Source organism: Mytilus californianus, unplaced genomic scaffold (assembly GCF_021869535.1).
Source record: "Mytilus californianus isolate M0D057914Y unplaced genomic scaffold, xbMytCali1.0.p SCAF_1, whole genome shotgun sequence".
Lineage (NCBI taxonomy): Eukaryota > Metazoa > Mollusca > Bivalvia > Mytilida > Mytilidae > Mytilus > Mytilus californianus.
This window is the reverse complement of record NW_026262581.1, coordinates 108,673,557-108,689,394: the sequence shown is the minus strand read 5'-3', so window position 1 is coordinate 108,689,394 and position 15,838 is coordinate 108,673,557. Positions and strand designations below refer to the sequence as shown.

General features: G+C 31.7%; 1 protein-coding gene across 4 annotated transcripts in view; it reads left to right on the top strand.

Moving 5' to 3' along the window:
* The window catches only part of LOC127729939 (tyrosine-protein phosphatase non-receptor type 12-like), a 71,113-nt gene that overhangs the window by 25,363 nt on the left and 29,912 nt on the right, over positions 1–15,838 (top strand). For all 4 annotated transcript variants that reach the window (XM_052237943.1, XM_052237936.1, XM_052237918.1 and 1 more), the window contains exons 4-12: positions 1,164–1,298; positions 2,742–2,813; positions 3,247–3,458; positions 6,057–6,123; positions 8,282–8,359; positions 9,211–9,312; positions 9,934–9,964; positions 11,654–12,754; positions 14,382–14,395. In XM_052237943.1, coding sequence (XP_052093903.1) covers positions 1,164–1,298; positions 2,742–2,813; positions 3,247–3,458; positions 6,057–6,123; positions 8,282–8,359; positions 9,211–9,312; positions 9,934–9,964; positions 11,654–12,754; positions 14,382–14,395 — 1,812 coding nt within the window. The remainder of the gene's footprint in view (positions 1–1,163; positions 1,299–2,741; positions 2,814–3,246; positions 3,459–6,056; positions 6,124–8,281; positions 8,360–9,210; positions 9,313–9,933; positions 9,965–11,653; positions 12,755–14,381; positions 14,396–15,838) is intronic.

Here is a 15,838-nt window from a genome sequence, read left to right as displayed (position 1 = left end):
ATTCCAAACTGGTGCTTCTGGTCCATGTTGACACGTACTAGATAGGCCTGTCAAACTGGTACTTCTGGTCCATGTTGTCTCATACTATATAGGCATACCAAACTGGTACTTCTGGGCCATGTTGAAGGCCTCACTGTGTTTTGATACATGAATTTATATAGTACCATATTGCTTCTTTTCCATTTCATTCCCTCGTGAGATGACACTGCTTCTTGTTAATTATAAAAGAAAGATAAGATTAAGACTTGTAAAATTGAGATTTGGAAACTCTGAAAACTCACTTGATTATGAAGTAGGTATTTTTGGTGCATTATCTATGCATCAGTGCTTTGCTTTTGAGCCAACTGGCATTTAATTTGGCCAAAAAAATCTTTCATGTGTGCCATAAACAATATTTCACTTGCATAAAAAAAACATTTCATTTGCTCCAATAATACAGGTAAATAGTATTTATAAAGATCTATATTCATCATACATCACAGCATTATGTTCGACCGCTCTATTTTTCGGTAAAGAAGGATAATCTTTGATGGTCTTTCAGAAATGTCACCAGATGTTTATCGAATTCTTATATTCTGTGATTGCTGAGATTCTGATGGTCTACACTGTGGTCATGTTCATTCATTTGTTGGTATTGGTAAACAAAGAATTTAAATCTTCAACAAAATACAAGTTTCCTAGAGGTTTTTTTGTTGAATTTGTCAAAACCACAAAGTCATGTATGAACAGGAATACAATTTTTTCCTCAATTTACAAAAGTTTGTAATCACAAAAAAAAATGAATTCACAGTATATGAGAAAATTACATGAAGATAGATATACATGAAACAACAACTTCTCATAATATACAGGGAAATAAACATATCAAAGAAACAAAGCCTTTCATTGTAAAAGTCAGTGTTTAGTTACAGTAGATGAAGTAGAATAGGTCAAAATAATCATGCACAATATCAGTAACAGTCTCCATTATAATATGTCTCATTATTCTAAATTTAAAAAAATTATATTAAACATTTTGATTAGGAACACAATTATGAATGGACAAAGATGTGTACTGTCAAATATTACTGGATCAAAAATATAAAAAAACTTCATCAACAGTAATAAAAAATGTTTGTGAGAACATACAATAATTGATTTGTCTTTTGGTATTGTTTTTTTAGGATGCCCATCAAAGGGAAGGTTATATTGCCTCTCAAGGACCACTACCTCATACCTTAGAGGACTTTTGGAGAATGATAGAAGAACAAAACGTTAAGGTTGTTATGATGGCATGTAGAGAAGTCGAGGCTGGAAAGGTAATCATCAGCAAAACTGTTTTTATTCATCTCCTTTATTGTGGCTGTGACACATATTTTCACACTACTCTATCTGGATGTAACTTTGTATGAAAAAATGCCATCACTTATTTGATTCACATATGTTGACTGATATTTCATGCTTGAGTGATTATGATAAAGATTTTAGGAACCCATGATGACACATCAATTTAGTTCTAATATTACATTATATTACTAATTTAGTACTCATTGGTGTGACCCAGTGATACTCGAGTACTCCCTTGAAGAATATTTACATAATGTGAAAACTTTTTTGTTATTCAATGTTTACTTATTTTGTGTTATATCTCGTCTCACTATTTTTAATATGTACCACCTTTGATAAGTCTTTAGTATGATGATAAATTTTCACTGCTGTTCTCGTACTATGAACAACAAATTTATTTATTTTGTAAAAAATATCTCCGTACTCCTAACAACAAAATTATATATTTAAATTTACCTGTGTACGTTAATTTATTTAACGCCAGTTTGTCCAAGGTTATAGTTGTCTTTTTGACATTGTGTCATAGATCAAATTTATTCGTTCAGTGTATGTTTACTTGTTTTTGTTAATATGTCTTTTTGATTGAGTTAAGCCATTTCAATTGATATTTTATAGTGTGTCTTTCTATGTTGTAATGTTACACTACTATTTCAGGTTAGGGTGAAGGTTGGTGCCTTTTAAAACGTTTAAACCCGCTGCATTTGTTTGCACCTGTCCTAAATCAGGAACCTGTTTCAGTGTTTGTCGTTTGTTGATGTGGTTCTTAAGTGTTTCTCGTTGCTCGTTTTTTATATAGATTAGACTGTTGGTTTTCCTTTTTGAATTGTTTTACACTAGTCATTTTGGGTCAAGGCTCCATATTAAAGGCTGTACTTTGACCTATAATTGTTTACTTTTTACACATTGTGACTTGGATGGAGAGTTGTCTCATTGGCACTCATATCACATCTTCTTATTTCTACATACACATTTTTCACAAAGAAATGTTGGTCATTTTCTAATGAAGACAAAACTCTTTACATTATTATATGGGACTAGATAATAATCCAAGGAATTATATACCATAAAAAACAGCTCATTTACTACATTAAGTAAACACTAATCTAATCATTAGATAAACACCTATTGAATATAAATGATTACAAAACCAAATCAGATCTAACAAAAGTTACATTTTGGGAACTCAATAAGATGACATGTCTTCCTGGGGAATGTTACTCTGTGACCAAGCAAGTTGAAAATCTGGCTCAGCGTGTTAGTCAAGTACAAAACAGGGTTATATTCATATAACATTAACATTTTCTCATCTTAATATGCATGTAACATTTGGCACTGGACATTAATGGATCATCATCAGTGTACAATAAGGCTTTTGTTTGGTATACACAGCAATACCTTATGCTTCCTCATTACAGAAAAAATGTGCCCAGTATTGGGTTGAAGAAGGAGCTGAACATGGTCGCTTCGGAAATTATGAAGTAGCATGTGTAAGTAAAAAGAAAATATTAATGATGCAATTTTCTGTCATACTATTATTGCCTTTGTGTTTTTGTTTTTTTAATGTTTGGTATGGTTCTCTTGTTCAATGTAAACTATTTTCAGTATGGTATACTCTTATAATATAATATTTTTGTTATATCAAGCCAGTATTAAACTTTCAGTAAGGGAAAAGCAGTAATGCAAATGACTTCCAACAAATTCAAAAATAATTTCTTAATATATTTTGTTGTATGCATGTGATAAAAAGCAATCACTAATAGAGGGTCTGTAGTTGAGACATTTGAGGAGTAATTGATAAACTGATATATAAATGCATTTTAATCTACTGAAAAAAGGGGAGGAATTATGATATTAGAGATATCTTTGTACACAATTTGATAGTAAGATAAATTTATTTAAGTTAACATATTTTTTGTTCAGATCAGAGAAGAGGAATTAGCCGATGACTGTACTGAACGCCACCTACAGTTGATAACTTCTAATGGTATACAAGATGTTTACCAGTATCACTACACAGGGTGGCCAGATCATGGAATACCTGATGATATTGATGTTATTCTGGCAATGATAAAACGTATGCGTGATATCAGAACAAAAGATCCTAACCATGCTGCTGTTGTTGTTCACTGTAGGTAAGGGATTGTTTCTTTCTCAAAATACATACTGGGTATATATAAAACTTTTTATATTAGTAGGACAATGTATTGACTCACTGTTCATCAAAGGGAGACTGTAAACCAGCTTATTGTCACAAGCAATTTATTTGCGCCTCTTTTGCAAGAGGAAAAAGAACATGAATATAAGTTGTTGCAACTGTATTTCAAACTTCAGTTTTCTTTAATAAAGTAAGAAAACCTTTAAAACAAATCACTTTGAAGTCAGCTAGAAAGTGCTAAATGCAAAAATATGATTGTTTACAGAAAGTGTCAGTGATGTTATTATTACCAGGTATTTATTTAGAGGGAGAAATTTTACAAATCTTTGTTGTCTCTGTGAGTCGCTCCACAGGTGATATGGTTATGGTCTCTGTTCGTCCTTCCATTCATCCATCCAACCGAATCAAGATAATACTCCGAGAATGTTTGAAATAAAGCTTTTATACTTGGCAGAAATATTTATTTCCAAATTCTCTTGACCATGCTGTATTGTCAGTTTGATTTGACAATTTTTTATGGGAGTTATTTGACTTTGACCATTGTTTTTAGTATTATAACTAATTTAGTAATGACACCTTGTGACCACAACTTCTCTGAATTCTTTTAACCGACAGCTCTTATACTTATTTGTATTATTAGCAGTCATGTGTAGTTTTGTACTACCATTTTGAATTGACCATTTTTACAGAAATTATGGGACTTTAACCATTTTATAGAGAAATGTAGCAATAATATTTGTGAATGCATCTCCTCTGAGACAGTTTCACAGATAGCTCTCATACTTTTATTTCCATCATGAGTATTTGTCCATATTTTTCCCCCCATTTTATAGGAGTTGTAGGACTTTAACTACTTTTTTGGAGTATTGTATAAATATTGTCACCCTGTGAAAGCTCTCATACTTGGTAGTATTGTAATAGTGTCACCCTGTGAAAGCTCTCATACTTGGTAGGATTGTAATAGTGTCACCCTGTGAAAGCTCTCATACTTGGTAGGATTGTAATAGTGTCACCCTGTGAAAGCTCTCATACTTGGTAGGATTGTAATAGTGTCACCCTGTGAAAGCTCTCATACTTGGTAGGATTGTAATAGTGTCACTCTGTGAAAGCTCTCATACTTGGTAGGATTGTAATAGTGTCACCCTGTGAAAGCTCTCATACTTGGTAGTATTGTAATAGTGTCACCCTGTGAAAGCTCTCATACTTGGTAGTATTGTAATAGTGTCACCCTGTGAAATCTCTCATACTTGGTAGTATTGTAATAGTGTCACCCTGTGAAAGCTCTCATACTTGGTAGGATTGTAATAGTGTCACCCAGTGAATGCTCTCATACTTGGTAGGATTGTAATAGTGTCACCCTGTGAAAGCTCTCATACTTGGTAGAATTGTTTTCCATCATGTGTAGTTGACCACATTATATTGTCATTTTTATTTGACCACTTTATGGGAGTAACTGGACTTTTACCATATTTTGACTATCATACCACAATGACACATTGTGTCACATAATTTAATTCCTCATTTATTTGGCTCAGCAATCTTGTCTAACTAGCACTCACAGTGTTCCAGCTTGAATCTCAGGGCAGAAGGGTGCTAGTTGTCTGAAAGGGCACTTTAGCGTTATAACCCAGATTTTAAGGGCACTGTTGGACAGTGTATAAATTACCTTGAATATTGCTAGGCTCATGCAGCTGGAGAACATTAGTTGTATTTAAACCATATTCAGAAATTAATGTGTTCTTGATGTTGGTTCCAGTAAGAATTTTTTTTTTATCAAATTATCATACCATGAAGCAAAGCATATCATTTTGATGTTAATCTAAACAAACTTGTACATTTGATAAGGAAAATAATCATCAGAAATTTCAATGTTTTATAACTTATACCAGTCTATAAAAATAAACAAGTAGTTTTGAAAGATGGAGTTATACATGCAAAATTGAATGTTTAATGTAATTAAATTATCTACATTTAAATTACTTGTTCAAACATATAGTATATATGTTATTGAGAGTTATTTATTATCATTTGAATTGTTACAAAAAAGTATTTTTAAGTGCACATCAAAGTGCTCCTCAGTAAGTCTCACTTCTCCCATAATGGATAATTTGGGCAATCATTTCAAACGTGGTGTATGTCACACATATTTAGTCAAAATTTCTCCCTATCAATTATTTCTAGATTGGCCTGTTCTTACTATGAAAAATGTTTTTATTAAAGCATAAGTATTTTATGAAAACTCTTTTTATCAGTCAATTTGGGAAAGGAGTTATTTCCTGTATTAAAGTAATGAAAGGATTATTTAAGAACAGTTAGTCTTGTCATACCACATCTGTTTTCATTTGTTTTCTTTTATATGTCAAGCACACATTTATATAATTAATAGATCTTACTGGGCTATTCCTTATACTGAAATGCATTTTTTGAAGTAGTAATTTACTGTTTAATTAGACATGTTCAGCCAGATGTAATGTTCATATAAAGATATTTGATTGTTTTGTTAGATATGTCCAAGGTAAGTCATAAGATATAATTAGGCAATATTTTTCAAAATATAAATTGTATTGTTTTTCAGTGCTGGTTGTGGTAGAACAGGGACTATTTGTGCAATAGATTATGCCTGGGAAATACTGAAAAGTGGTGTAAGTGTATATATAGATATTTAACTGATATTTTATTTTATAGATATTTATATTTTTGAACTGTTGGCTGATAAATGTCCTTTCCCAATCATTTCTGTATTTTTTTAGAAAAAGGTTGTGATTATTTGCCCTTAGATTTTTTCGGCTGAGATTTGGTAAGGGTATTAGATTTTTTCGGCTGAGATTTGGTTAGGGTATTACTAATTAGATTTTTTTCTGCTGAGATTTGGTTAGGGTATTAGATTTTTTTATTACAACATTTGCTACAAGTTTTATGAATTAAGTTTGTTCCTCAGAAGTTATGGATTCATTGTAAGGGTTAAATGCCCATTTGACAAATATCATTTAATCTCATTATCATGCTCCAAAGTTTAGGTTAAGTTTTCTGGATTAGATTTGTTTCTTACATCTTACATGTGTTGTTGATCTTGACCTTGACCTTGTTATTTTGGTATTTATATGATACAGCAATAGAGATATAACTTTAGTTTGTGAATTCTTTTTTTATGGTGATTCGTATTTTGTCACAGTTCTTACATTAATCAAAACAGATTTTTATGCCCATTAAGTTTTACCCTTGTCCGTCTGTACGTACGTCCGTCTGTACGTCCGTATGTCCCAAAATTGGTTTCTGTTCTCTAACTTGAGTTTGCCTCAACCAAATGTTATGAAACTTATACACAATGCTTATTACCACAAAACACAGATCAAGTTTGAATTTTGGTGGCGTCACTTTAACCGTTCTAGAGTTATGCCCCTTTATAAATGGAAAAATTGCAAAATATTTAGTTTCCGTTCTCTAACTTACATTTGCCTCAACCAAATGTTATGAAACTTATACACAATGCTTATTACCACAAAACACAGATCAAGTTTTGAATTTTGGTGGCGTCACTTTAACCGTTCTAGAGTTATGCCCCTTTATAAATGGAAAAATTGCAAAATTTTTAGTTTCCGTTCTCTGACTTAAGTTTGCCTCAACCAAATGTTATGAAACTTATACACAATGCTTATTACCACAAAACACAGATCAAGTTTGAATTTTGATGGCGTCACTTTAACCGTTCTAGAGTTATGCCACTTTATAAATGGAAAAATTGCAAAATTTTTATTTTCTTCTAAATATCAAGTAATTTTTAAAATTGGAGTTATCTTCTTTTGTCCATGATTATAGTTGAATCAACAATCAATGCTTTATACAATGCAATGTTTAATTTTGACTTCCACTGATAAAACACAGATCAAGTTAAATTTGGGTATTGTCACTTTAACCATTATTGAGTTTACCCCTTTATAAATCAACAAATTGCAAAATTTTTGGTTTCCATTCTGTAACTTAAATTTGCCCCAACCAAACATTATGAAACCTATACACAATATTCATTACCACAAAACTAAGATCAAGTACAATTTTTTTGTTTCCGTTTTCTAACTTTAGTGTGCCTCTACCAAATGTTATGAAACTTATACACAATGCTTATTACTACATAATACAGATTAAGTACTAAATTTGGTGGCGACACTTTTACCATTCTTGAGTTATGTCCCTTTATTAACATAAAAATTGCTTAATTTTTTAGTTTGTCTCAACCTTATCTTATAAAACTTATACACAACCGTTTTAGAGTTATGCGTGTTTACAAATAGAAAAATTGCTGAATTTTTAGTTTCTGTTCTCTACTTAAGTTAGCCTCAAGCAAATGTTATGAGACTTACACACAATGCTTATTACCACAAAACTCAGATCAAGTTCAAATTTGGGTAGCGTCACTTTTACCGTTCTTCAGTTATGTCCCTTTATAACTATATGATATGCAAGCGGGGGCATCATCTGTGTCCACATGTGGGCTCTATCCACATTAATTTTTTTTAATTTGAAATACTTGTTGCATATCATGGTTGAAATGTTATGAATGAAAGAACTCTTCTCAAGAAACCACACATTATCATGAAACTACTAAGGACAATATCCTGAGAGCTCTTTATGACCAGCATAAAAGCTATGGTAATCTGTAAATTAGAGGTCTGCAAGATTACTATCACATTAAATTGGAATCATAATTAAATCTTGACTAGAACTCCATACTAGTTTTCAATCCTAAATGTTCATGGGTTGTATCATTAAAAATATTAAATTATCAAAATTTATCTGTTTCAGCAACTGAGCGAGGATTTTAATCTCTATGAAATTGTGAAAAGTATGAGGGAACAAAGGCAGTCCATGATTCAGACACCAGTAAGTTTATTATTTCTCAATTCTATAAAGGGACGGTTACCGTTTCTTCATAAAGCTGATCACAATAGGCCTATTTTGAAAGTGTAAATGTTCAAATATACATTTGTTTGGTTGTGAAAGCTGCTCCAACTACACATGTAAAGTTTGTGCATCTGTAAGTTGCATTATATATATGTATGGTTTGTTGGATGTCTAAATTTACTTCATGTGTTAAAGAAAATCATTTTTAATTCAAATTATTGTATTCAGAGTATTAGACAAAAGAATATGGAGATGGTACAATTTGAGGTGAAAATGGTCATAAAAACAATAATGTGCACAACAATATGCTTGAACTGTGGTCAGGGTCAGGAAACCTTTCTAAAAACAGTTTGGCTCTTTCCTCTTGGCTTTCCTGTACACTTTTGGTATTACATAATGACCTCTTATCATAGATGAGTTTCTCCTTAAGCAAAATCTACTAAAGATAATTATATATGTGTTAAACCACTTAGTATTCTGTAGTTTTAATCCATCTATGTTAAATACACTATGTTAAATTGCACCAAATTTGACCCTATATTTGTTTTTTTTTAGGGGGGTTCAATATTCATTATTACTATTGTTAGCAATTGCAATCACAAAAATTTTCTCCTTGAAAAATCCTCTACCTTTTTATGTTGATAAAAATCCAGAGAAGTCGGGGAAAAGTTAGCCATTTAACCAGAAAAGACCTTGTACAAATATTACATGATGCATGTATATGGTTATTTTGTGAAGCATAAAATATGAAGAAAATAAAAACATAAAGTTAAGGTAAAATGGCCTATTTCATTTATATAATTGTTAACGTTCTGTTGATTTTTATACAGGAACAGTATGAGATGGCACATTTGGCAGTGATGGAATTATTCAGGAAACACATTGAGATTATGAATGAAAGTGAATATATGAATGTAGAATTGAAAAGAAATGTAAGTGTTGCAGTATTATAGCTGTTCTACAATAGTATGTTCATCAAAAGTTTTGTTAGTTAACTTACCAGGTTTGTTAAGTAGTTAGGTCATGCATTGCAGTAAAAAATGAGACCATGATTAGGCCAAAACAATTTAATTCTGTGTATGGTGTTCACCTTTTCTGTTCAAACAGAGGAGGCTATGAGTCAAGCAAACAATAATCAAAAATGCAACAGAAATTAAATTTGGCCTAAAACTATATTCTTGACTATAGGCTTTTATATACAATTGTAAAAACAAGGTGAACTTTTAAACAAAAAATAAGCGTTGACATTAAACACTGTAAATTAAGATTTGTGATGTTTTTATTGCGAAATTGGGACAGGATAGGGTTTGCAAAAATAAAAACTTGCATTATGAATTTTGTTAATGAATCAAAAGTAGAATTGATTTTAGTAACAGCTTTTATGAATGAAGAGTCATTATTTTTTATGTAAATTTATCATTGAAAAATAGAATCCTTTATAGTGATTGGTTTGACTTTTAATTAAGTAAAGTAAGTAAGGGAAAGAACTGACTTTGGAAATCACATATATGACCTTGATTAAGAGATAAATCTTTCTTTGTTTTTTTTTCCAGGGTGATCAGGATGAAGTAGAGGACAATATAGGTACCAGTATTTAGTATATAGTCAGACCTCTTATATAATCATGATAAACTATCTCTACTACATGGAAAGGTTATTGAACAAGAATCACAAAAAACATCTCTCTTTGTTAAATTTTACAGCAATACTATTATAGTGTTTAGTTAGTTATAAAGTATTATATAAACCTTGTTTGTTTGTTTTGTGAATCCTCAATAATTATTTAGATTATTGAAAATATAGAAACAATCTTGTTAAACCAGTTCTGATGGTATCCCTTTGTTTTATGTTCTGTGAATTAATGAATGTAATTCTTTCACTTACAAAAGCAATATTGATTAGATGGTCAACCTAACAGACAAACTTATAAACACTCAAATAATTAAACTTCCATTCACATAAGGATTTTCAATCAGGTATTTGTCATATAATATATGTATGAAATTCCATGTTTTATAAAGCTAACTCCCATTTCAGTAATGTGTTTGAAAAACTAAATTTTAAAAGAGAAAATAACATCAACCTGCATTTTTTTAGTCCCCTACCGACGAAGTCGAAGGGGACTTTAGGTTTGCACTCTGTCCGTCCGTCTGTCTGTCCATCCGTCAGTCCGGCAAATCAGCTTTCCACACTTTTTTTCTTTGTTCTTAAAGATATTGATTTGATATTTGGTATAAAGTTTTATCATGACAAGTTATAGATCAAGTTTGAATTTTGTTCCGGTTTGATGATTTAGTCCAGAGTTATCATGGTCCATATCTAATGTTAGAGTACTACATTTTGTATGTGAAACCATATTTCTGTACAAAGAGAGATAACTCATTTTTTTAAAGACATTCTTTGGTTAATTGTTTGAAGTGTTTTTTATTTTGTTTAAACTAATTTTCTGAATGCTATATACATAAAAAAAAGTTATGAAGTGAAATCTTTTAATTAGATAATAATCTATTTTTATTAAGGTATATATTTCATTACATTACATTGTGTATAGATAAATGCTGTTGACATTTTATAGATAAGTTACAAATCTATATTAGTTTGTGACAAATGAAGGAAAAAATATTTGGAACTTTTAATTCTATTTGGTTAGAACTTGAAAATAAATATACATTGTATTACATCATATCTAATTTTAGAGAACTATTAATCACATCAAATGTTAGAGTAATTTCCACACTTTTTTTCATCATGCTTGAAGATATTGATTGATAATTGTTATATAGTTTTATCATGACAAGTTACAGATCAAGTTCAAATTTTTGTTTCGGACTGATAATTTTGTGCAGAGTTATAGTCCTTGGACTTGAAAAATTCACTCATATAATCAGTTTTCCACACTGTTTTTAGTCATGCTTGAAGATATTGACTTGATATTTTCTTTTTGTTTACACCATGACAAGTTATAGAACAAGTTAGCATTTTGTTCCAGTATAATGATTTTTTACCCGGTAGGGGACTATATATTGCCACGCAATACTCTCAGAATGCTTGTTACTGTAAATTTAGAAATATTTTTGTATATATAAACAAAAATTGACTGGAAAGAGTCTCATTAAAATTAATCTTTTTGTTTTCACCTTATTTTTCTTTCTGAAAGATACAAAATAGTTGATTAAAAACAACTACATGTAACTGTGTATTGTTTCAATGGTATTCCTTGCAATGTAATCAATTTTTCATCTATGTTAAAAAAACTTTTATATAATTTTTTAGAGGAAGATGATAATTACGCAGATGCATCATCTGATTTTAAGAAGTTACAATTGGATGTGTTAGACACTGTTAGAATGTATGACAGTACAGAGGAATCTCCAGCAACTTCTAGCAGGGAACCAGTTATTATAGAAACTAACAATGATGTTGTAAAAAAGATTGAACATGAACCTGAACCAGAAAAAGAAATTGAAAATTTGGTTAAAAAACCTTATGTAAATGTGTTTCAAGAAAATTATGAAAATACAACACCTAAGGTTGCATCGGAGGATACGGAAAAACCAAAAGATGAGGTGGATGCAACTCCAGCTTTAACAGTTCAGCAAAGACGTGCTTCATTTGAGAAAAAGAAAAACAAATCTCATACAGAGTTAGGCCAAAAATTAAGCAACCCAAAACTTATTTCTGACTCAGCACCCAAACGTCCTGTGAGCCAAACAAAATCAGTTCAAAACAAATCTGATCAAAGTGTGTTACCAGAAGTAGCCCCTAGAACAACTTTAGTTTCACAGATTACCCCACCAAGTGGACCTCAATTTGCCTTTTCTGGAAAACCGCAGCCATCTGAAGTATCCTCTTTACCACCATTACAAATGAGTGGGCCAAGATTTGCTGGACCTGTTTCACCACAATCATCAGTTGTTGAAAATAAACCTAAATTTGTTTCAGTTATTAATTGTACGAAAACAGATTCAACCATTACACAAGGAAACAAGCCTCAAAAGGGAATAGGTCATCAGGGGTCAGTTAAGAGGTTACAAAGTGCTGCAAGTAGTGAAAACTATGAACTGGCAAAACCTATTGAAGAACAAAGTAGGAATTCCTCAAATCATGTGACTGTTAATTCAGATTCAGTATATGCAGTTCCTGATAAAGGTAATGGTAAACCCACACATGTAGTTCCTGATAAAGGTAATGGGAAAAGCACACATGCAGTACAAGATAGTGTTTATTCTGAAGTGAACAAAGGCAGTTTATCAAAACCTGTACCAAAGGACTCTGCATATGAAACAATCACCATGACGCAATCAATTAAATCAGCACCAAAAGGTAGACAGTATGAGGAGGTTGTTTTACCTTCAGACGGATTATACTCAGCAGGTATATGATATATGAAGTAAAATTTTTTACTTGCATTATTGGATTATGTCTTCCTGTTTTGGAAGAACTGGACATCCCATTTGCCTTGATCAGAGTTTAGTCACTGAATATAGTTAATATTCTCACCATTTTGATCTTTTCAGTCATTTTCACAAAATTGATTTTTTTTCCCTTTAAAATGGAGAGTTGTTGAAATTTAGAATTTTTTACAAAAATTAAAAATTTTTACGTGTGTCGACTTCTGAGTTTTCCCTAGAGGGTTCATGCAGAGTGGGGCCCCATTTACTAAATTAGGCCCCATCCTTGAAAATTTTAAATTTCCATTTACCCTTCATACATGTAATCCCAAATATTTAAGAATTAATTACCACCACCTTTTCAGTCAATCCCATTTCCATCCAAAAAAAATAATAGCGATATTAGAGTCAATGCCTTATTGTGCTATAACAACCTTATTTCCTTTCAGAAATGGACAAACATACACAGATATACACAACAATGAGCAAAGCCCATACTGCATAGTCAGCTATAAAAGGCCCCGAAATGAAAAATTTAAAACAATTCAAACGAGTAAACTAATGGCCTAATTTATGTACAAAATAATGAACGAAAAACAAATATGTAACACAGCAACAAATGACAACCACTGAATTACAGACTCCTGACTCCAGACAGGCACATACAGAATGTAACGGGGTTAAACTAGTTTGAAGGCGCCAAAGACTGGCTTGAGGTCTAAATTATGTGTCTAGTTAAGGGAGCATGCCTTTTCGCAGACTGTTTCCTTGTGAGCTAGCTCAGTTAAAATTCAGCTCAGTTTGTCAGTATAGTACAAAGCAGAGTATTTTCTTAATCATATTATCTTAATAAAAAAATGTTTCAGAAAAAGAAAAGGGATAAAATAGAGAATAGAAACAGGGAATGTGTGAACAACCCGACCAAACAGCAGATAACAAAAAAACCAAAGGCCACCAATGGGTCTTCAACACAGCGAGAAAATCCCACACCTTGATAGACAATTTTCACATATTGTATTTATTTATTAGTCCCCTACTGACGAAGTCAAAGGGGACTTTAGGTTTGCACTCCATCTGTCTGTCTGTCTGTCTGTCTGTCTGTCTGTCTGTCTGTCTGTCTGTCCATCAGTCAGTCCGGGAAATCAGTTTTCCACACTTTTTTTCTGCATGCTTGAAGATATAGATTTGATATTTGGTGTACTGTTTTATCATGACAAGTTACAGATCAAGTTCAAATTTTGTTCCAGTCTGATGATTTTGTGCAGAGTTATGATCCTTGGATGTAGAAAATTCACTTAAATAATCAGTTTTCCACTTTTTTCGTCATGCTTGAAGATATTGACTTGATATTTGTTATATAGTTTACACCATGACAAGTTATAGATCAAGTTATCATTTTGTTCCAGTACAATGATTTTTTAACCGGTAGGGGACTATGTATTGCCATGCAATACTCTCAGAATGCTTGTTAATTATCTCAATTTTATAATGTCTGTAAAACACCATTTATTCACACTAGTTATAGAAGAAATTTTACTAGAACATGAATCAACAAGTTCTAAATAATGACAACTTAAATTATTTTTATTCATTTTCTTCTTTCTTTCCAGTTGGAGATAATGAGGTAAGTAGATAACACCTAGTCTTTTAAACAATTTTTCTTTCAAATGTACACCAAGATGTCGTTAAATGTAATTGGATACTCTGCATTTATCATGCTTTTCAATAACATATGATCAAATCACTGAAAGACCCCTCTTAAATTTAGCAAAGTCACAAGTTTGAAAATTTTACCATACAAAAGATATCACTAAGAAATTAATCAAAACATATTGAAAGAAAGGAGTAACTTCATTCAACATAAGAGAGTTATCTAGAAATTAACTACTAAAGGTCAGCAAAAATCTTAAAAGTTATTTAGCTCATACTTGTCTTTCACTGTATTGCTATGACATTAAATTAAGGAAGATTATTTTGAAGGTTTTCAGTTTTTTGTTGAGCCTGTGACTACTGGAAAAAAAAGTTAAAATTTTTAGTATTCTTATTTTCTCTCTTATTATGAGTAATAGAATAACTATATTTGGTATGTGCGTACCTTGCAAGGTTATCATGCTCGTCAGACAGTTTTCACTTGACCTTGACCTCATTTCATGTATCAGTGAACAAGGTTAAGTTTTCGTGGTCAAGTCCATATCTCAGATACTTAAGCAATAGGTCTACTATATTTGGTGTGTGGAACGATTGTAAGGTATACATGTCCAACTGGCAGGTGTCATCTGACCTTGACCTCATTTTCATGGTTCAGTGGTTAAAGTTAAGTTTTTATGTTTTGGTCTGTTTTTCTAATACTGTATGCAATAGGTCAACTATATTTGGTGTATGTAATGATTGTAAGGTGTATATGTCTGTCTGGCAATTATCATCTGACCATGACCTCATTTTCATGTCAGTCTGGCATATTTAATTTTACCTTGACCTCATTTTTACGGTTCATTGCTCAATGATAAGTTTGTTTTTTATCGGTTTTTCTAATACGATGAGCAATAGGTCAACTATATTTGGTGTATGGAATGATTGTAAGGTGTATATGTCTGTCTAGCAATTATCATCTGACCATGACCTCATTTTCATGGTTCATTGGTCAATCTTAAGTTTTCCTGGTTAAGTTTGTTTCTTAGATACGATCTACATTAGGTCAACTATATTTAAAGCATGTAATGATGGTAAGGTGTACATGTCTGTCTAGCAGGGTTCATCTGACCTTGACCTCATTTTCATGGTTCATTGGTTAATGTTAAGTTTTCCTGGTTAAGTTTGTTTCTTAGATGTGCTATAGGTCAACTATATTTAAAGCATATTTGGTGTATGGAATGATTGTAAGGTGTACATGTATTTTCCAGTTTGGTTTATCTGACCTTGACCTCAGTTTCTTGGATCATGTTAAGTTTATGTGACAGTTGTAGTAAAGCTTCATATTTAGGACTATCAAGTATCAACATAAAATCAATGGTTAGTAAAGAAGGCGAGACATTTCAGCCTGTGCACTCTTGTTATGCAATAGGGGCAT